This window comes from Aythya ferina, assembly GCF_964211825.1.
Source record: "Aythya ferina genome assembly, chromosome: 12".
In the NCBI taxonomy this organism is placed as follows: Eukaryota; Metazoa; Chordata; class Aves; order Anseriformes; family Anatidae; genus Aythya; species Aythya ferina.
Window position 1 is genome coordinate 14,478,177 of NC_140308.1, and position 23,424 is coordinate 14,501,600.

Here is a 23,424-nt window from a genome sequence, read left to right on the forward strand (position 1 = left end):
TAAAATAGACATGGAAAGAAAAATAACTTTCTACGTGCCCTCCTCCTACAACCTAGCAGTACAAAATAAACTTGATTCATGTCAAAACAATAGAGTAGAGAGTGGATGTATACACAAGATGTTTGGGCTTGACGTTTTAGTAATAGCATTTAAAAGGCATTTTGCTGAGAAAAAAACGGCCAATTATAGGGAACTTCCTCTGGGAAAATTACATACAACATACATTGCACGTGCAGTTAGGGGACGTGTACAACAGTAACAGCCACGTAATTTTCCTCCTACGTTCTCTATTTAAAATACCATGTTTGATCCTGGATTTCCTTCACTAGGGTAAGATACGTTTCAAGTGTTGCCAGTGTGTGTGCCTTGGGACATGACAGAGCACAAGAAAGACCAACAGAAAAGGTTTGACTCAAACAGAGGCCAAACACTAAATGCATCAAGTGCTTTTTGGGCAGCTGCCCATGGAGGACCCTTAGTCTTTCCAGTAGAAATATAGGTCTCTGGAGTTTTAGTAATGTAGCCATAGAACAATAACTGGTGAACAATGTTCCTGCAGTGCGTACGGAGGGAGTACAAAGGAAAATGGAGAGCCTCTCTTTGGTGTTAGTTATCTTTCTGTGGCTTGATGAAACAACGTGGGTCACAGGCAGGTGGTCTTCAGTGACAGAGAAGAAGGTAGGGGTGGCGAAAGGGAGATGCTAACGTACAACAGCTGCTTCCTTTATCAGATTAAAAAAAGGCTTTCAAGACCATGTTTTTCTAGAACTGTGAAATAAGCAACCTAATCACTTCACCTAATTTTCCCCACTGGCTTGCTACTGAAACAGCCAACTTAATTAGCAGGCTAATGATGCTGCATCTTGAATAAGTTTGCAACCAAATTTTTTTTGGTTTTGGAAGCGGGCTGTCTACTCCGTCAGCATATAGTTGTCATCGCAGGGGGGATCTGGGGGAGCACCAGTCCCCTGAGTGGCTCTGCTCCCCCAGTAGATGTGGGTGAGGGAAAGGGGGAGCTGCTTCTTGGCTGAAAATTCAAGACAGAGGAAGACTTGCAGGTTAGAAACCCCCTGGGTGATAAGATCCTGACTGGGTAATCTGTTTATCTGCAGTGGTCAAACAGAAGGGGGATGAGGATCCTGGTGGCATTTGCTATTTTCCATACTGAAAATGCATTAGGGAGCTTAAAGTGGGAGCCTAAAAGGAGCTGGGTGCCAGAGCTGTGGCTTTTTTATTACTGTCTATGCCATAACACTGGAAATAAAATCTTGTCTTCACAAGGGTTTTTATTACTTGAAAGGGCATTAATTTGAGTCTAATGGCATCATTTATCGTCCAGGAGGTATGAGGTAGTTGAGCATCTTATTCTGTGGAGAACTGAGGACACGTTCTCCATTTCTGGGACAGAAGTAAGTCATATTATTTTGTGGAGACTTCCTCTGGGCGACGTCTTGAACTTAAAGCCCAGCTGTGCAATCATGCATCATCTCTTTCATTAGGGCTATTCCTGGTAATAAGATTCCTGCTATCTCTGATTTGCCAATTGTCTTCTGTGTAGATTGCACGTTTTGTCTGTAAAACCTCAGAACAAGATGGTAAAAGTGCAGCGGAGTCCTGAGCTATAAATATTACACTAAACCTAAGAAGCTAAACAGTAACAAAAATAATGTTGTGGGTCTTTGCCTCGGGAGTTGGTATTTAAAATACAATCAAACCCTTATGTGCTGGGTAAAGCTGTTTCCACTCCCATGTTAAGATAGCTTTCTCCTTATTTCAGAGCGGAGTGGTGATGAAACACCTTTTCCTGCATGGGTTTTGCTACCCAGGTGGTGGTGGGGTGTTTCATAAGTGAACGTGGATGCAGGCTGCTAACATTTACAAACATGAGCAAACCAAGCAATATATAACGTGACAAGCAGTTAAAACTCCCCAGCAAAAAGCCCCTAGGAGTTTCAAAACTTGGTAATTATATCTATGCTAAGAAGCTTTTGAGCAGTGCCAAACCTGTGACTGAAGCAGCTGTATTATTGAAAAAAAAAAAAAAAGCTTTATAACAATGAAAAGATTCCCCTGTAGTTATGGAAACAATAAAAATGGGATTAGCTATAAAGTTGGTGGGATTTTTTTGAAACACTCACCATATTGTCACCATTTGGACTTTTCTGTAATTACAGAACTAAAACAGTAACCTTTGAAACCCCTTTACTATTGAAATATATTTAATAACAGGGTTTAAATGGCTATTGGCCATCAGCTGGACCAGAAGATATGACCGCCTTTATAATCAGAAGACTGTCCTTTGGGTTTAAAGCCCTATTTAAATAAAAACTACTGCTTTGTCACAGCGTCTTTTAAAGAAAATGGGACAATACTTGGTTTGTTCTGAAGTATTGATTCCACTGGAGGAAAAGGAAGAAAAAGGAAAGAAATTTTCTGGCAGTGCTCAGCAAAAATGGCCAACGTCACTTGGGACTTTTGAATTGGATTATGTAAAATGCGGGTGGGTGGGGGAGAACACAGGGAAAAGGAAACAATACAGTTGTTTTATGAATAAAAAGCCCCATCCTTGTAAGTGGTCTCTTTAAAAAGAAGCTCTACATAAACTTAAAAAATGAGCTGAATTGAATATATAGAGGTAAAAAAGAAGAAAACAGAAGAAAAAAATCAGAGGTAAGGTCCAGAGGTAAACTCGAGGCTGGATTCTTAGCTCAGAAGCTACTGCTTCTGAGAATTACTTCTTATTGATCTAGTGATAAATACCTACAGGAAAAAACTCAAAGCTACCAGATCTAGTGATCACTGGGAAGATACTAGAGTGGTGTGTGACCACAGAGAGTAAGAACAGCACCCAAATGCAGAGTTTGTTCTGTATCTTGTAGCTTGCATAATGCTACCCAAGAGGAGAGCAGGAACAGGGTTAGGAAACTGAGTATGCCTAAAACATCCGTCTAATTCATTCAACACAATCTTACTATGTTTTGGTAGGTGAATCCAGGTGAGAGTATAATAGCACGCTTATGATAGCAGAATAAAACCAAAGTTTGGTATTTTGTTGCCTCTGGGAAAATTAAATAATTCTAAAAATAATTTTCTATATATTTTATATATTGTACATTCTTTATTTGGCATATAACAAAAAGATGAAAGTCTGACTATTGGTACGTGACTCTTTACAATTAACTGGACAAGTCTGTAGAGTATGGATCATGTGATAAAGCTATTTTAGTTGTTGGCAGAAGGGAATATGTTTTTGAGTAAGCACAGTGTGGTATAATCCGTATTCTGTATTTAGTAGCCACACCAGGAATTATGTTCCTGTTGCTTGTCAGCTTGTAGAATTAAATGGACAGAAAATGGCGCAGACATGTACAGTAAAGACAACCTTCTTCACCAAGAGAAGAAACTAATAACAAACCACTGAAAATGAAGCACTGTGTCTTCATTTCAGAAGGATGCAAACTCATATCCCAAAGGATAGTATGGCAAGAAAGCTAGTGACATTAATACATAGTTAAAGTTGCTCTTTCCTCATAACTGAGATGTACTTTTTCCTTAGATCTAAGAATGTTCAGGTGGTGTTGGTTTAAAGCAGGTCGTGGCATGAGTATCAGAAGTAATTATTACTGTCTGAAAAGTTTAATTCGCTTCTTCATGGTAAAAGAGCATTTAACATATGTTGATTGCTTTTTTTTTTTTTTTTTTTTTCTCTGCTCCCCCCCTCCTCCACTTCTGCTAATAGCAAAACTCACAAGTTTTGGTCATGTAGGGATCTCATGGCACCAAAGGAGATAAGAAAAATTAAACGGAGTCTTTAAAGATCATTTGAAGCCAAGTGATAGAAGGGAGGCATTGAGAACAGAGAGCAGATGTCTTCCCTCAAAGAGTCAGGAGGTAAGCTCTGAGCCAGCCTGGTCCAAGCGTCATTGAGGGAGCTTTGAACTTGACTTTTCTGTATTCCCAGTTTAGCTTAATTTATTGGCTTTTTCCTCAACCTGTCGGTTGTCATATTGTTAGCCAGTGTTGAAGCTGTAAGGGAACAGAAGTAGTTTAATAACATTGAATCAGATGGTGGTGGTTAGAGAGATTTAAAGTAGATTGCTTGACAAATTCAGTTACAAAGAGGTCTCAGAACAACCGATAGATCACAACTAAATTTCATTGGATTCCAGTTAGCAGTGAGAAACACGCTGAATATAGAGGCTATTGATTCAGCCCTCAGCTTAGTTTTAATATCCAGAGCTGTGGAAACACACGTGAAGAAAACTTTTGTACCTGCTTGGTTATTTTGGTCAGCGTTTTGCTTACAACCTTAAAGAATAACAAAGCACTAACCACACTTTAGTGATAAGACCTATTTCTTGCTGCTTGCTGAAGGCACCAACAAATTAATATAATGTGCCCTGTGTTTAACACATTTTGAGGGGTCATTAGGATTTTGCTTCAATATACACCCTTATTTCTAATTTAAGTGGCGTCTGTTTTGCTTCTTTTTTGCCATTATGGATTTGAGTTCAGAAGACCAGTGCTATGTAGGAATTGCTGTGCATATCCCAGTCACACAGGAACATCTGACTCTGGAAAAAATTAAACTATTTCTTACAGCTGCAGCATTACAAATCTTTGGATAACCGAGGGCAGGAATAGGGGAATGAGAAGGCAGAAAGAGGTGCTTTGTTACTACAGAATCTTGGCCACATCACATAAACTGTGGTCATGGAACAGGAAGCTTGTTTCCTGCTTCCATTCTGCACCCCATAAATCTGCACTGGGATTATTTTATCTAAAATTAAAAAATATATATACTTCAAACAGTTTTTTTTTTTTTTCTTAGTATTTTTCAGAGTAAGCAAAAGGGAAACTTCTGTTTTCAATACCAATGTACAAACCAGCACTATAAAATCTGGGTCATGTTTTGAGGTGGTGCGCATAATTCTAGTTGCTTTCAACTTTGAAGGCAGAAAGTGGTCCAGCACGGACGCTGATAAGAGTAACAAGTTTCATATTTGCATCCTTTTTATCTTCTACAGAAAGGACTTTATTTCAATGAGCTCATTTTATTTGCTAAAAGGAAAGCAGCATTTGGAAAACTGTAGCTTATATTTCATGGCTGCTTAAGAAGTCTCCAGCTGTGTTTCAGTCAACTGTAGGCCTGTGGGGAGAGCCTATTCCACACAGCCTAGCACAGGATTTCCTTATGGCTGTTATGTCTAAGCTCCGACACCACATTTTTGGTTGCTGTTTACCCTGTCATACTTGAAATGTAGAAAATATGACTTCGGATTGCTGCTAACAACTGAGGGAGAGGATGTGACTTGTTTAAATGCACACGATAGCCTGGAAATACATTTATCTCTTGGTGAGATCTCACTGTGATTAGACATTATGACCTAGGATACCGGATTTAAGCAATGTACAGCATTGTCTGTTTTGCTTAGTCATTCCCTTACAGAAGTGGAAGGAAGGTGCCAAAGCCTTCCATCACAGTTAGTGCACATCGTCCTGAGCCTGCTGCATGTAGTACTGAGCCTCCTGCGTGGTGCCGTGCTGGCAGGAATAAAGAACCACAGCCCTGGGGGGATCCTCTCTGAGATCAGTGCAAACCTGCAGTTATTGCTGAAGGCAGGAAAGGGTTGGTATGAGTAGACAAAGCGTGGTGAAAGGAGTACAAACCTTAAACTGCCTGACATTTCCTTGGGCCACGAGTTGGTGTTCGTTTTCAGGTGTGATGCAGTAAGCTAGTCTCTAAACCAGAGAGGAAGAAGAGGAAAACATCAGACGTATGAAGCGGGATTATGTCTGCAGTCCCCAGTCTACAATGGGGAAGTGTGAACTTTATTTAAAACAGTAACTTAAATCTTTAATATCACTGTTACGTGCCTTTACCTCGGTCACAGAGAGCAAGCTCCTTTTAAGCCCCTTGATATTAGCATTTAATATAAGAAGCGACAGTAGAAAGTTTATGCAAATACTGAGTCCAAATATTTAGCAAAAGCATATGGAAAAGAACACCACAAACAGGACTTATATCCCCTGAAAGTCACACTTCTGATGTTAGTGCTGAAATGGGGTTGGCTAGGCCCCATGGGAGAGGCAGGAGGTGCTGACTGTATTATCCCTGCTCATTTCCCTCATCTGCCCACCACTGTGCCATTTGGATCACACGCAGATTTTGGTTTACCAGGAACTTTCAACTAACCTAAGGACTTCACGTTAGACTAAGTGCATGCTCTGAGCCGTGATTTAGGGTATTACTTATGGTATTACGGTAGTCACTTGGGTGTAATATAATAGCTTTTGGCCGTATTTCTCATGAGGAGCCTGAAGAATTGCTATCTGCAAGAGCTGTAAAAATAAAAATTTATGAACACTACCAAATGAATGAAGGCTCTTTTTTCACTGTTTTTGGCTTCTGCATCCCGCTGTCAGTAAGCTTGTGCAAGCTGGCAAAAGCCTGTTGGGCTAGTATGAATTACGCAGTGGAATAATTAGAAATATTTATATTATATATATATTATAGAAATGATTAGAAAATAGAATTGTAAACACACAGAAATGGAAAGAACTGAAGGGCTAATAAAATAGCCAGTAATGAAACCTAGACATTATGTGTGATGTAAGTGAGATGCAGGGCAAGAGGGGTTCCCACTTTGGGGTGCCTTTCTGATGGGAACATTAAGAGGTGACTGTAGTGTTTCAGAAATAAGCCTTATCCCTTTGGGACTGTCAGGGCCATGCAAGGGGGATGTGCCCTACCCAGATAAAGGGTGAGATGCTATTTTCTGCTGAATTCTCTGTGTAGTGGTGTTTTGGTGTTTAAGAGCCTCGATGTCCTGCTGCAGCACTGCATAACTCTAGCTATAGGAAAGGAAAGCCTTAGAGCTAGCTATAAGTCTGAGCTTTGACTGGGTCATAAAATGATGGCCCTGTGAGGGGACAAAGACAAAAACTGATGCTGTATTGCAGTGAAGAGTTCTACTTTCTAGCCTAGAGGGTTTAAGGCCATAGATAAGGATTTTAAAATGACAGCAATGGTAAAATTGATATGATCAGTGAACCTGGGTCCTATGCCATGCTGAACTGATAAATTAAGAAAAGTATGGGGGAATGAATTGTAAAAAAAAAAATGCATTTTTCACATGGAAATAGGGTTTCTTTTAAATGTATAATGCACGTAAACATAACTGAAGTTAAAAAAAACTATTAAGCTTTCATTGTCAAATTCTTTACTGTCATGAAAATCATTTGAATTAGTTTTTTTTTTTTTTTTTTTTAAGTCATTGCCTTTTTATTATACTACTGCTTTTAATAATATGGTCACAAATTATTGCTCCTTGGGATTTTGCTTTATGCAGTGCATAGAGCATGTATATTATGGGTAAAATGGGTTTATGTGGCGAAGGATGCTGCTACTTAGTACCCTGGCTCACTTACAGCAGTACAGAAGCAAGAGTCCAGATGATGAGACCATAGGCAGTGCCCATACTATAGGAATTAGGAGTGCTTCTTGATTTCCAGATCTATTTCGGCACTTTGGTCTCTCTTGAATATAAAGTTTCAAGCATTCTGGTCTTAGTGATGAATACAGTAGAAGGATCTGCACTGATTCTGTCCTCAGCAAAAGGTTGGAGTAGTTCCATAATAGATAAGGACGTGTTTGACAGAGGAATTCAAACACTGAGTGGCTGCTGTTAAAGATAAAATGCTGGGCTAAATGGAACCTATTGCTCTGACCCAGTGAAGCGTTCCTTCTGTCCTTGCTGGATACTCATTAAATGAACAAAGGCACTCCTGAACCCAGGGCTATGCTGGGGGCACATCCTGCCTCCCAGCACCTGGATGTAGCTTTTAGAGATGGGTGCAGTGCTACAACAGCAGATCTGAATTAACTTTGTACATAAGTCTGTAACGCTCTCCTGTAGAGTGATGAAGCATACTTGGGGCTTTGTTTAGGTAGTGCACCATGAAGACTGTCGGTTAAAGCTGAACATGAAGATACCATGGTTTGTATGTTTTTTGTTAAGGAGGACAAGATCTTAGAAATCAGATCAGTTGCATGCATCAAAAAACAGTTTATAAAATGATTATGGTGCTCTCTGGAAAGCTAATTTCTCTCTAGAAAGTAGAACAGGATGCAGTAATTCTGCCTCAAAACCCCAACCCATCAGCCAGTTGGATCCAAAAGGTCACTCACAAGTAATAAGTTTGGGGAGCAAGAGAAGCAAACTGCCAACTTCGATCCAGCCGTTTCATTTCATAGCAACATTTCATGACATTTTATTAGCATTTCACTTACTTCTTTAAAGGTCCCACGCACATTCATAAATTTATAGATAATATAGGCAGGCACGAGTATCATGGAGGATAACGCTATTCCCCAGCCAATGCGATTTGCCCAGAGAGGGAAGGTGTAGTCATCATAGGTCAGAGGTTTGAAATTTATAATGCTGACTATCACAACAAACTAGGGAAGAGAAAATAACACGCATCATTGTTTTGAGACATGAAGCTTGGCTGGAAAACAGATCTCGTGTGTTTGCTTAGGCAGCCACCCTAAGGAATATTTCAACCCAGCTTTACCATTTACCTTCATCCTATTTATAGTGTGCCTCATACTGCTTAAACTGTTGATGTTCTTGATGCATTTACCAGTATTAACAGCCGTCTCCTTTCAGCTACTCTGGCCATGGAGCACTTGATATTTTGGTGGGAAGTTCAGGTGGTTTTCTGCCACTGTCTCACTCAAACTAGTGTTAGAGATATTAAAAAAAAAAAAAAAAAAAAAAAAAAGATTCTGCAGTTGAGAAAGACTTATTCAGGATCTTTGTTTCCCAGGGGCATTAGGCCTCCTTTCCTTAGGAGTTCTGTACCCATTTCCCCATGAGAAGCATGTTGTAAACTCCAGCACAATAGAGCTACTGAGTAAAGGTTGTGCTGCCTTGAGGCCTGAAAAATAATGTTTTTTTTTTTGTTTTTTTTTTTTTTTTACCTCCTGGTGCTACCCTATCTAGAACTGGAGGTAGGAAGGAAAGAGTAAGGTACCACCTTATTTGCTTCTTGCTATTTCCATATGGATTGCAGAATTCCATATTTGATTCTCTGGACCTGTATGTTCTGTTCCACGTAGCAATGCCAAGTTGTAGTATTTTGAGTTTAGGATTTCAAAGGCTACGTGTGCAAGGAGAGTAATGGTGTGGGTTAAAGGAAATTGACACTGTGAAGTCATCAGACAAATACTGTTTTCCTTCAGAGGTTATCTTGCCATGATGTACCCAGCAGCAGTTAGCATAGAGGAAAAGCTTCATGGGGATGTTTCCTAACACCAGATATCTGGATGACCCCAACTTGCCTTTCTTGTGGAGAGTTGTGTTTACTGCTAGGACCTGCTGTAATACAACACCCATCATAAATGAGGACTACCTCTGCTAGGTGAATACGGGATTGTTAAAGGAATAGTCATACTGAAGTCTGACAATTGCATAGCCTTTTCTGTATTATCCTAAACTACATACATCACAAAATGATATCAGATTTTTATTTGTATAAAAGTATTGCTTTAAGAATGCACAGCTTTTATGCTATTAAGTCTTCTAAAATCATAGCAAGGTCCAATTTCCATATTATTCATCCTGACCTTTTGATTTACAAATAAGCGTAGGAGAAGATCCCAATATAAAACTGTAGTCTTGTTCTGGATCTAACCTTTACACAAAGCAGTGCTCACTCTTTGGGATTTTTTCCCAAATGAAAAACACAAGTGCTTCACTACAGATCAGGCAGCTTACAAGGTACATTTAATACATGTTTGGTGTTTCACATAATTACTGGGTATAATTGCATGCTACTTACTCTAAGCTGTCATTCTACCATTTGGGCATCTTGGGGTCCTCCAATAAAAAATGAATTACTAGTGGGAGGTGTGTTCTAATAAATGTGTTACAAATGCAATGATTTTTAATCAAGTAATGCTCTTGAGGATGTTGTTGCAATTTCTGGGTTCAGAGACAAAGCACGCAGGTAAAAACTTATGTCTCAAGAGGTGGCATACATAGTATATGCTTTGAGAGAAAGGGACAAGGTAAATCTAGTAGTAAGTTATAAAGTTCTAAGTAGTAACTTCTAAAATGCCTTCATGAACTGCTTGATATAATTAGCAGCACATGGCGTTGAGCTGTTGATATGATACTGGAAGAGTGAAAGACCTGCAGCAGCCAGAGATCAGGTTGGGAAGAAAAAAGTGTATACGGTTGTGTCTGTGGTACTATTGCAGTGATGGAACCAACACTTCACTTTCACATTGAAATTCTGGCTTTTTTTTTTTTTTTTTTTGACCGATTTAAAAAAACAAACAAAAAAAACAGTACAATATGTAACGCATACTGATTCTTTTCAATTGCTTTTCACATTTTGTACTAAAGGGGAAAAAAATCCTTCCTGGGTAAATCATTGCATAAATGCTTCCAAGTCTTGGCAGAAACATCTGCTGGATGCTGTTGGATGTGGACCAGTCAGCCATCCTAGTATGCTGCTAATTCAGTGCATGAAGGCAAAGTCTGTATTAGTTGTCTTCAAGAAAAATATCTGCAATCCTCAACAACCTGAGCAGCTGGAAACACTGCCCAGTGCACGTCTTTGTGGAAAGGCAGAGAGCTTTTATTTACAGTTTGATTGGGCAACTAGTAAGATCAGGGTGAGTAAGCCTTGGAGCTGCAGATCAAATGCACAGTAACAAACAGCAGATCCAGACTGTAGAGCAGTGGATTGAACGTGGTTTCTCTGTAACCACGGAACCCCAGCAGGAGTCTGCAGAACATCTAATTACTGGAATTAGGAAAGGTTGACCTGGGATTTGGTTGCTGTAATTAAGTGTGAATTTTTCTTTTAATGATTTATTCTAAATGAATAATTTTATGGCTCCAAGGTAAAGATCGAAGTCTTTAGATCAGTCTGCTGTTTACACAGGTACATGGGTACATGTAGTCTGTGTGTGATTTATTTTTTTTTCCGTTGTCAGGTCTAGGTAACAAAGATGTGTGCTTGTATAAGGCAGGTACATAATGATGATTTCATTAAGTAATTTTGAGTTCTGTGAGGAGTTGCATTCCAAATAACGTGTCTGATCTGACTTGATATAAAATGGTGACCTTTAGTTCATGAAGTCTTCCTTTGTTTTTCACTTTCATTAACCTATTTGTACAGTTTTAAGGCCTTCTAAATTAAACTTTCTTTGAATTACTGTATTATTCCTGTTTCAAAGATGAGGTTAGCCACAGTATATGGCAGTTTTTAAACTGAAATCCATATCAGTTAAAATGAGAATGGTGAGGGATGGTGAACCTGATGCATTCTGATACACTTTACGTAATTTGATTTCCTATTGATAGCAAAGCTTTAGTAGTAAGGGAATTTCACCATTGATGAGTTCAGCTAAATCATAGACAGACTTGGCCTTTCTCTCCAGCACACTCTTATCCCTGGCTAGATTATTTTCCCAACAGAAAGATTTTTGTTTAATGCTTGGGAGGATGCTGGGAAGACGCTGCCTGAAACCATGCTTTGTGTTCCCTAACAAAAGCTTTCCTTTACATCTTGAAGAAGTGAAGGAACAGAAGATGATCTCTACCACAATTAGCTGCTCCTTCACAACCAAAATATTTTATACAAAATCCCCCCTATGATATTGAAGGAGAAAAAGAATTAAATAGGAGCGCCTTCTAGTCATCCTGGCAACACTGGGCATAACAAAGACTACCTTGCTTGATACCTTGATACTTGATGGCATATTCTAGGAAAGGCATGCTAGAATTCTTTTGATGATGAAATAATTATCAGCACTTACCAATAGAAAAGCAGGGCTAACAAATTTCCAGCACAATCTCCAGTAGAGGCCTGGCTTGAAGCCCATCATTTGTTGGATATCTTCACTGAATCTGTCCACACCTAGAAGGGATGTGGACATCAGACCGGCATAAATCTAAACTGATGAGATGCTGGCATATCCCAAAATATGTGGTCTTCTTTCAGAAAGACTTCCGAATCAGAAAAAATACAAGATAAAATTGATCTCCTTTCAATGAGTAGGTGCATCTTTGATATTGCTATATCCAAGAATTAAATACCTGTGAGCACATGATATCTATTGCAAATAGCTTTACCATTGGAAAGGGGCACTTAACAAATACAGAATCACAGAATCACATACCTAGCAATTAATTTGTAGGGGCACTGAAGAAATACCTAGCAATTAATTTGTAAACTGGATGTACAGTTCTTCTAATATTTGACTACTGTAACCTAACTACTCAGCAGCATTATGAGTATATTAAAGGAAGACCCAAACCCTTACTCACACAAACTCCTTCTGATAATGAGATAGATTCATATGATTCCTAAGTTTACAAAGGCGGCTGTATTTGTTTTGCTTGGCATGCTTCACTTGTCTTTCCACATTTCATTAATTACCACAGAACATTCATTGTATTTATGACAAGTGTCATTTCATCTTTCATCACTTATATAAGGAATGGGGTAGGTGCTGCTTCTGCTCACTGTAAACATGTACAAAATAAACTAGCAAGGTGCTGCTGGCCTGTTTTAGAGTATCCTCTGTGAGTCTGTGAGTAACGCTATGATCTAGAATTTTCTGAAATTGTTACCTCTATGCATGTAAATATTCAGTAATTTCATACAGCTTTTGTGGATACCCTAGAAGATAAATGATCTATTCGTGTGAGTACAAACCATGAGTAGTCAGAACTTCTACCTATTCCAGTAGTTAAGGCAGCAGAGGATACCAAGAAAATCATTAAATGAAGAGAGATCAAAAATTAGTCTTGCTCATTATGCCAGAAATGTATAATATGGATTTAGAAAAAGGGGTGACTTGTTTGCTTGCTTAGTATCAAGACCTTGATATTAGTAATCTACAATATTTCCATTGTATTTTCCATTCCCATTTGTATATTAAGCATGCAAGAAATAGTGTATGAGGCTTTCCTTGCCAGCAACACTATATAATGCTACTCCATTCAAATCACTAAAGTTAGCTACCTCTAGTGGGATTCACTGCACCATAGTGTAGAGAAATGGAGGTACCAGACAAAAAGTCTCGGCAACTTGAGCAGAGGGAAGAAGAGCTGTAAGTATCTGGTTCTCAGTCTTTAGTGTTTCTTGCATCTGTATGGTCTGAGACTTTTCACGTGTGTGTTGGCACTTAGTACCTCTGACAGTCTAAGCACTAACAGCTATAAATTGAAATGGTAAACAGAAATCTTACTTTGGACAAATACTTTGGCATTAGCCTCAACTGGCTACAGATTTTGAGTAATTTACAAAGGCATTTCCATGCTTTGCAGCAATGGATTTTATAATGGGGTGATTATTGCTGATATCAAAAAGTGGGAAAAATATCTTTTCAGAGTGGTCTTTTAAGAAGGAAACAGTCTCTAACTGCATGCCTTAAGGATACCGGCTCAGAGATAAGTACTTCTCTCTAGCTCCATCTGTCTGGGCAGACTGCTGGTTTGTAGTTGATAATTCTATTTAATGTTTTCAAGAAGGTTGATTTTATTCCTGAACCCAATAGGTAAACAGCAAAAAAGGCAGCTCTTTTGCAGCACATGTTTGTTAGAGATGCTGTATAGTTTGTCGGAATTGTTCCTCTTCATGTGGATCCATTCAGTAGAGTTTATTTAATTTAAATAATTAGGACAGCTCAAGTTTGCGGTTTGCATGGAGCCAAGGAAATGTATTTACAAGGTCTGGACACTTGAATGTGAACTTTGATTCTGCTCCCTCTTCCCCCAGTATTACATACAGGTGAAGCAAAATAGCCAAATTTAAGAAAGGATCTGTAAATGCTCTTTGAATTTAATCTGATTCTATTTGCAGTGCCTTCTGTGAACTTTAAAGTGACTGAATTTCAACTGCTGTGAATACGGAGAGTGAAATTTATCATTGTGCAGAAGGTCAAAGGACTAGATAACCTTTGAATAAAAGTTTTGTAGATGGCAGACACAGCTCAAACAGTGCTTTGTGTTCAATATCTACTGAAAATAAGGGATAAATAGTCCATGTTCTCAGACTGCTTTTTCAACAGCATGCTTTTTGGGTACTATACATCTTCAAATAACTATTCAAAGAATCAATGTGTGAAGCAGAATTTAGCTACAGCTATCTATGACACTACTTGTAGGGCTTTTTTTTTTTTTTTTTTTCTTTTGCAGTTTTTGAAAGCATTAACAGTGTTCTTTTGTGATTCTGTAGGATAACATAGGCAACTCAGTAGAATAAACCTAAATGGTGTGATTCCTTCAGTCACAGGACAGAACTGGTACCACAAACCAAACTCCTGATTACTTGCTGGAGACCTGGGGTCAAGTAGAGAAATAACTTCCTTGCCTTTTCACTGAAACACAAGATGGATGTATGTACAATTTGTGACCAGGCCCCATACTTAAATACACTAAAGAGAATTTAAGTGTAGTTTCTGAGCTAATAAACTATGTAGCTGCCTGGGAATGTCTCCACTGCAGTTGCCTGCTAATCAGCGTAGAAAACTTGGCCCATTCTCCATGTACATAGTATCGGGGTGTCAAGGGAATTAATGTGAAAATTCAGATTAGGTGGAAGTTGTAAAGTAGATTTCACTATAAAAGCAAGTTATCCTCCTAACATTAGGACAGGATGTTTTCTTTCATCCTGGCAATGCAGAGATCTGAGTTCAGACAGAATTGGAGTACATGTTGACAGTACCTCCTGCACTCCCTGAGTGCTAGACCTCGAAGTCATTTGGTTATACAGGCTTAAGAACTGTGCATATTTGCAGAGGTGAAACTCTTCACTGGCCATAGCTGGAATATTTTAGGGGCATGTTTCCAGAAAGTAGTGTTATAGCTACAACAACCATTTGGAGCCTTAGAGGCATTTCCTGTATTTGGTGTTTTCCGCTCCTGTCTTGTTTAACTCTGTATGCCTATGTGATGTGTAGTATTCTTTCATAAGCTTGGATTATTATTTTTTACTTTGGAAAGTAAAGATTAATAATAATGCCCTGAATGCCATATATTTGATTTAAATGAATCCAAGAAATCAAGTGAACTATGCTGAAATAAAAAAAGCAGTAAGAAAAAGGGCTTTTGAATCAACTTAGCCTATTCTAAGCTAAATTCGCTTTCCATGTAAATGGTGCTTTTGTCTCCTCATATTAGTAACTGTCCAGTTACAGAACTATAAGGGATAACACAGTTTGCATGCAAATGAAGGGTTGGTGTAACATTGCTTCATTGAACCATCCTATATTTTGGCCCATGGGAATTACAGTAAGTCACAGAATCATTGAATTGTTTGTGCTTGAGTAGTTCCTGAGAGGTCTCCAGTTCAACCTCCTGCACAAAGCAAGGCTAGCACAGTGTAGAACGGCTTTCTCATGGCTTTGTCTGGTTCTGACCAATCTGTTGCAGTGTGCAATTATCTTTACATAGAAAAAAAAATCTCAACTTGATCACTGTCTTCTCTTCTCCTACTGTGTACCTCAGTGAAAAGCCTGGCTCTTTCTTTGATAGCCTCTGGATTTGGGTCAGAGGGAGAGGTGTCTGGCTTCTCTTAAAATATGCATCAGAGGAATGGTGTCAGTGTAGCATAAAGACAAAATGGTGAGTCACAACCCAAATGGATCCATATGTTAAAACAAACTTGCTTCCCCTCCTCCCTTGCATGTTCAGGTTTCTTCTTTGCAAGAAGAAACTTCCCAGTAAGTGGGCATAAGCATAATTTGAACTAAATCTAAAACTGCCACGTTTTTGGTCTGTGCCAAAATGTCAATGCTTGCCTTCAGGCTGGCTTAATGTTCTGCTGGGTCATTAAGGCAGCTGGGGTCTATCAGGAAAAAGGTAGGCAAGACCATGCCAGATTGAATCAGTCAAAGCAGTATAAATAGCACCTGGGGCTGTAATAAGTTCTTCTTTATAAAGCAGCAGGTCATACTGTGTCAGTAGAAGCATCTGTCAGCTGCTTAAGACAATGAATAGATGGTTTCTTGATTATGGGCAGGCAGGAGGGAGAAGGGAAAGGATGATGAAGGGCAGTAGTTGGAGCACTTCAGGTCTGGCTAAGCTTGGTTTAGACTGAACTGCATCCAAAGCCTAGCTGTTGTAAAGCACAGTAAATCCTGTTTTAACAGGGGCAAATAATAACTTGCCTTCACTAACCAAAGAATACTTTCATGCCTCTGCTGCTAAGCTGAGCTAACTCTTTTGCATTCAGCTTTTACAGGGATTAAAAACCTCTGAAATCTAGTGCGTCTACGTATTTTGAGAGCAGCATATGAGCTGCTTACTAATTCTGTCATCCAACATCAGCATGGAGATGTTTAAAGCTAAAAGCCTTTTCTTTAGTAGGCTGAACAGCTTTACATGTGAATGCCATTCTTTCACCTCATGTGCTCATCACTAGCTTTTAATTGAGAGAATGACTAGAAGAATGTGGTGGCGTAGTACGGGTGGGTAAATTACTGACTGAGGGAGGTAAATGGCAGTAAGGATGATGATGGCTGAAACCTTCTGAATCATGTCAGCTGTAAGCATAATTTCTAAATAGGAAAGATAATGTCCTTTAGGGGTAAGACAACCTTATTGGGAATCAGGGCAGCTATTTCCATACAGACTTCAGTGGGTAAAAATAAATAATGCTGGCTACTGTGACTTTTGAACCCTAATAACAATGAAGAGTTGTGGCAAACCAGGAAGTATGACATGAGAACTAAGGGGAGATCAGGAGGGAAAAATAACAGCTCAAGAAAGTTGATTAATCCAGCAGCCAGCAATTTCACATATCAAAGATAACTTGGACTGCTGCAGTGAGGTGACTTGTGTAAGATCTAAGATTTTCAGCCCTAGATGGGTGATTGAGCTAATCACGGGTTTGTGATTAATATTGCATTGCTGAACTGATTATCTCTTACCCATCCAAAAGATGAGGGGTTTTTCTGCATCACGCTGCCAAAACATTTATAGTGCCTCTGACAGAGCTGACAGCAAACAGTCTTCTGAAAAGTAGTTTGTAGAACCAAGGGAACAAATTTAAAAGCAAGCCTTGCAAAAGGGAGCCTGAATGTGTATTTGGCTTTGAAAGTGGATAAGCTTAGCTGTTAATGGTAACTGGTGGTCAGAGATAAGTACTGAATTTGGGAAAATAATTTGGAAGCATGTATTGACAACTTACATTATCTGTGAAGGTGGCTGGAAACACGGTCAGTGAGGCTGCAAAGGCAGCTGTGCTGACAGTTTGTCTTTTCAAGTTAGAAGGTTCCTTTTTGTTATTTGGAAAAAAAAAAAAAAAGCTATTCTTTTTGAAGTCCTTATAATTTCACAAATCTTGTCTGGAAAGAGATAACGGATAGCGTTGGCACACACAGATTCCAGCCTAGTGCAGGAGATGAAGTGAATTATCCTAGAGCCAGCTATACTGAGGTTAAAGCCAGTTATCGCACCCTTTCTGTGGCATAAATCATTGATTTTTTTTTTTAACCATTTCTAGGATGTTGGATATTCCATGCCATGCTGTGAAAGAAACAATTTCTAAACTGCTGGTGTTTTTATAATTAGAATGTTGCCTCAGACCGAAGTGGCTAATGTGGGAATTATTACAAGTTTAAGACAAACGACCTTTGTTAGTATTGCCCTGGGGGCTTGGGGTTGGCCCTGGGGAAATTGTGGATAGCAGGAACAGGGGGAATCTGTATTTAATCTAATCTGCTTTGAAAGCATGAGATATAAGCATGCTACTGCAAGCCATGGTCTGCCTTAACAGATACAGAATACTGCCAGGAGAGGTTGCATTCTCACTTTGTTGTAGTAGCCTTCACAAGGTGATTTCCTTTGGATTTAGGTGGAGTTTCAAAATTTAGCCCACTGAACATCTGCATTCCCGTCCCTATTTGTAAATCAGGTGAAAATTGTTGCATAAAACCCATCCTGTCATGCCTTTGTGTATACAGTGCCGCACTAAATCCCCTTAAGACAATGTGGGAGCCTGCCACAAGCTCACTCTGAGTATCAAAGGCTTTGCAGGTGTGAAGGGAATTGCTTACCATAAAACCAGGAAACTCCAATTGCCTCCATTAAAACAGCAAACAGTATGGACGTCCCAGCTGCAAATGTGTCCAGCAGTGTGAGCACGTAAATTCCACCCTAGCGTGGGGGAGTTGAGAGATGCAACAGAAACAAGTTAGAAGTGGAGTCATGTCAGCAGTTCAGCATCAGGTTAACAGAAATCTGCTTTGCTTGAAATCGCTTTACCCAAGTCTTTTAATACGGAACCGGTGCTGCAGACACACGTTTGTACGTACACACAAAACAGTGGAACCAGGCTCTTCAGAAGGGTGGCAAATCTTTTTCACCTGCCCTAACTGAAAGAGGAAACAGAAACCTCCGTGTGATTAAGGAGCGCTCTCAGCACTCCGTATTTTCTGTGGCAATGGAAGGCTACAGAGGAATGGAGAAGCATGGTTTGTTTACTTGTTTCAAAATGAAACTGAATTAAGTGTTTCAAGCCACGCTTTTCACATGTAAACAACAAAAATGTTTGCATTTGCAGCGCATTTCAGTTAAAATCCTTTTTTTCACAACCACACTCAATTTGCCTAGGCCTGTTCAGAAGGGGAGGGAACAAAGGAATTTTTTCTATGCTATTCCCAATGGGATAAATAGCATGTGTGCTGTTTAGGTGGTTTTAAGCTCTGCAGTTTTCTTTTTTCCCTGGTTTAAAACCATGGTTTTCCAAAACAGCTGTGCATATTTGCAAGATGGGAGAGACCACTGTTTAGGCTTTGTCTAGGTTTTTAATTCTGTGGGGACTTGTCTGGAAACTGAACGAACTTGGGTTGTTGTGTGAGAAATAAAATGTTGTTTATCCAATGGCATTTCGGCCTGACCTCTTGTTTTTGTTCTACACCTGCTCTAAATGGATGCCTTCACTATCAAAACTTAGCGAAGCGAACAACAAGTATGCTTTTGTAAGAGACTTGTTTTGAAAATACAGCCTCAAGTTTTCAGAGCACAAAATCAATCAATTTAATGTGATGGTATCACAAGGGGCTTTCTTCGTAACTTGAGCACATTAGAAATGTTCTCCGGCCACGTGAACCCAGACATCTGGATGAGCGCGGGCAGTTCAGTGCATTCCAGCTGCCGGGGGGACTTCATTCCAAACAGGTGCCGTTATGTGAAAGCAGCAGCCAGGCTGCTGGCTGGAACCGCGTCAGCCTGCCTGAAGGCACTGGGATCGCACCCATCGGCACCTCGGTTCTTACCCACTGAGATTGTTCTGATATTGCACTTAAAATTTTTTTTTTCCAATCAAAACTGAGGATGAAGAAGGGGCATGTTGAGGTCTTTAGGTAACAATGGAGATGGCGTGGCTTTAAAAGGACAAACTTGAAATGCACGTATTTTTAGTGTCTCCAATATTTTCCAGTTTGAGAAAATGAGGGTAAAATTATTGGGGTAGTCTTCTGGTGTACGTAGAGCTTTGTTATCTTAAATTAATGCCATTTCAGTAACCTCAATATGTCTGGAAACCATTTCTAGGGAGGGAGAGAGGTTTAGCACATCTATTTTCATTGCGGCTACCTCATGTTTTCCTCGTTCTCTGGCAGTTTTGATATCTTTGCTTACAGAAATTCTTGCTTTTTGGTAAAAATCAGAAGGTTCTCTTACTGCAGGACATCCAACCTAGTAGACTGTGGTTCTCATCCTTCAGTTAGTTGTCAAAAGCCTGGTGAGGCAAATCATTCAGGATGAAGAAATCTCAGGGTAGTGGTGGTGTGAAAAAACAGCTTACTAGATGTTCAGGGTAAGTTATGTGTCATTTTATGATGTTCAGAATAAGAAATCAGATCTAGGAACATTAAGAAACACATGGAGGGAGGAGATCATTTTTCTAAAGTCCCTTCGCTTGAAGCAAAGGCTTCTTATTTGCTTCACAAAGAAAATAGCCAGATGTCTGATGGACTGGTCATGCAAAATCCTTAGTTCCTCACAGAGGAATAAGTATTCAACATAATTCTGTTTAATATGACCTTTCCCCAACACTAAGAACACAAACAGTTCTTTGAAACAGAGGCTTGTAGGTTCAGATGGTAGCTAATAAACTTGTCCAAAAAGAGCAGAGAAGCATCGTGTAGGTAAGACTGAAAGTAACATTCTGACCATAAGGTTGTTTAAGAATTAAAATTTCTCTATAACCAAAAGAGCCACCTGAGCCCCTTGATATTTCCAGCTGATGAGGTTAACTGCATTTTAAAGGTATTTGTGATGGAAATTTTTGTTGTACTTACATTGGTAATGCAAAAAAGGGCAAGTAGGAAAGTGCCAAATGACACACCAAAGGTGAAGAGCTTTCTGTGCTGCTTCAGAATTTGGAAGTCGTCCGCCAAGCCAGTGATGACAGCCTCCATTCCGCCCATCTGAGGAAGGGAAGGCAGGAGTTCTCGTTAAACCGTGCTGACATATTTTACATACAGAGCAAAGGATATAGGCAGCTTGTGTAATTCATTCCCAACCACTGCATGGCTGCTGACATTTCAGCTGTACGTGTTCAGAGGTACAACTGATTGTCCCCTGGTACAGAACTGAGGCAGGGATTTGGCCATCTAGAGCCATGGTGGTTTGACTGCTGTATCCTCTGCTGCCTCACCAGGACAGAGAGATAGTAAGGCAGTATGTTGGGAAAGATAACATCCATTCATATAAAATCCGGGAAGAAGTCTTATCAGAAGTAATTTAACTCTCTAAGAGACTTTAGGTATAAAGAGAGACACCGTACTTCACACACACCCAGGGAAGATCTACTGAACAAAGATTCAGGTTAGCCATGGGTTAACCACCTCCAGTTTGATAGAAATCTTTACAGACCTGGAAGCCTCACTGCATAGCAAGCTTCACGTCGTTTTTCTGTTGACAGCATGAAAGAATTTTTGTTTCTTTGTAGAATTTGTTCCTGTGTAGAATTCAATTCTGAATATTAGCTTTGATTTGGTTTTGTTGTATTTTAATGTAGGAAATGCACTTTCCAAATTTCCACGGAAATTGCTGAATTATATATATATATATAGGTTACTATGAATTTTAATTTCTTTCTACTAATGAAAGCATTCTTCTCAACCAAAAAGTCATGGGGGAATGAATCCCAGTGTCCTGTCATGATAAGTTTGTTTGTAAATAAACTTGGTAATGCTTTTCATTATGCTGAAAGATCATAGCAAAACCTGGAGTGCTTGGTGCCATGTGAGAGTTAGTCTGTGCTGACATATTGTGTCTCTTTCCTATAACAATCTGATGAAATGAGCATTTCTGGTTCAAACAGTAGCAGAGTTTTCTCTATGGAATATGAATGATTCCACTCAAAGCCAAGTTGCTGGGGACGGTGGAGCACTTTTTATTAAAGGTAACTAATGCTCACAACTAAGGTCACAAATCGTAGCGTGGGCTTGTGCTTACTGTTCTCGGGGAGGGAATGGGGGGCACAATGGAGCGCTGTGCTGTTAAGCCCAGCCACTGCTTGCTGGGCTCAGATGTTGTTACTGTGTTGACACTTTAATGAGAGTGGAGAAGTTGAAGTGGAAAGAGATGGTCTGGATGATTTTGGCTGAGAACCAATTCTTTATGTGCCACTGTTTATTCCATTGGTTAATTCCCCGTGTCAAGCTAGATATATACTCCAAAAAGTGTTTGCAAACATTTCTTCCATTTCCTGTCCTTTTCATTGTTGCTTGCTGAAGCTTACGTGATTGGATTTCTCTTTCCTTAAACATTTGGACAGCTACATTTTTGTATAGATGTCTGCATTTCTGTGCCTGTGCAGGTTTATGCACATGAATACAAGTGGTCGTATGTAATTCTTCGTCTTTACTCTTGGGCTTATTTGATTTTTAGGTTTAAAAAAATTAATTTTCCCTTCAGGGGCTTGATCAGTCAAGTGGGGGGAGAGTTGAGAAGACCACCCATAACAGATACTGCGTGACTCCAGTTATCTTAGGTAAATGATTAAAAAAAAAGAGCAAAGTATGAACAAGCAAATCCCTCCTCTTCCTTCTCTACTCAACCTGTTTGTTAGGAAGACACAGCTAACTTGGCCACAGGTTTTCAGCATCTAGTATTTTAATTATCTCCCCAAGAAACAGTTTTCTCCACTTGTAGGAAGAGTGTGTTCTGCAATCTAAATCCTCATCTTTGTCACCCAAATGTTTCTAAACATTGCTTGAATTTACTACTGTTGTGCAGGTAATAGTCTTGGATCTAAACTCTTATGTGCATTTTTCTCAATACTGCCCTGTTTCTACTGGTCATTCATGTCCTTCCACTGTGCTGAAGCTTTCCTTTCTTTCATGCTTGCTTATAGTTGAAAAATGTCCAAGCTACAAAACCAGCTGCAATCTTGCCTTAAACTTTTAAAGAGGAAAGGAGATTTTAGTGTGTAGGTTAAGATAAACTTCATTGAGCCTGAGCTGGAATTCTCAAATCCACACACTTGAGAAACATTTAGACCGGAATCTGACATTTACAACTCAGATCTCACTTTATAAGATCTCATTCAGCTATTTGCCAATGATTATCATGGATTTCTTCTGTAATCTCATCATAGTTTTGCTCTTTTCCATGCGAGTTCATTCTTTGCCTTTCTTGTCCTTGAAAATGAACTTGTCACTTCCAGCAGTAAATTCCTAGATCAGCTCTGCATGTTCAGAACTGCAGTGCTTTGTGCCTTAGACAGAACCCCCCACGCTATCAAAAATGATGAGTGTTCATTGTTGACTATTCTTCAAAGATCCTGTTTGTTTTTCCCCCAAATTAATAAACTTTTAAGCTAAATATAATGGGATGTCTTCACCTCTTTGGCAAGAACAAAGCAGTGCAAGTGTTGTTATGGGACATTGGGATATTTTCTGTAGGGCTGAAGTTTCTGTGATCCTGAATGTCATGGTACAAACCAAGTCATCACACTAGAAATACCAGATGCACTCCTTTAGTGTTGAATAACAGCCAAAAAGCCAAGCTTAATACTGAGTTTAGCTGCAGAGAGAAGCACAGCACTGCTCATTCTTAATTGTTACGTCCTTATTGTGAAAACAGAGGTGTTTCAGTATTTCCCAGTCTTCATTTTGTATAGTTAGGAATTATATTGTAATATAATATCAAACGACTATGGAAATATTCTGATGCAATTATTAAATTAAATTTACAGGAAATTTTCTCTCACTATCTGTAGGAAAAAAGAAAAAAAGCCAGGCTATAATCAGACATTATCTTGAACAGATTAATGAATTTCAGCACATGTGAAAATCTCTTCTAAAAACCCCTCTACTGAGTGCTGTACTGCGGCTTGTGTTTTGCAAGCTGGGTCCGAAATCTTATCACAGGTTCCTAGTAG

The 23,424-nt window shown here is 39.3% G+C and overlaps 1 protein-coding gene and 1 long non-coding RNA gene across 6 annotated transcripts in view; one reads left to right on the top strand and one right to left on the bottom strand.

Annotated features, from left to right (window-relative positions):
* Positions 1 to 23,424, top strand: part of LOC311443265 — a 328,368-nt gene that overhangs the window by 44,321 nt on the left and 260,623 nt on the right. The window lies entirely within an intron of this gene.
* Positions 3,099 to 23,424, bottom strand: part of SLC6A2 (solute carrier family 6 member 2) — a 67,104-nt gene continuing 46,778 nt past the window's right edge. The window contains exons 10-15 of the mRNA XM_084533320.1: positions 20,333 to 20,461; positions 18,086 to 18,185; positions 11,837 to 11,937; positions 8,294 to 8,461; positions 5,671 to 5,742; positions 3,099 to 4,026 (exon numbers count right to left, since the gene is read on the bottom strand). Of these exons, the coding sequence (XP_084389446.1) occupies positions 4,003 to 4,026; positions 5,671 to 5,742; positions 8,294 to 8,461; positions 11,837 to 11,937; positions 18,086 to 18,185; positions 20,333 to 20,461 (594 nt within the window). The 3' untranslated portion in view covers positions 3,099 to 4,002. The remainder of the gene's footprint in view (positions 4,027 to 5,670; positions 5,743 to 8,293; positions 8,462 to 11,836; positions 11,938 to 18,085; positions 18,186 to 20,332; positions 20,462 to 23,424) is intronic.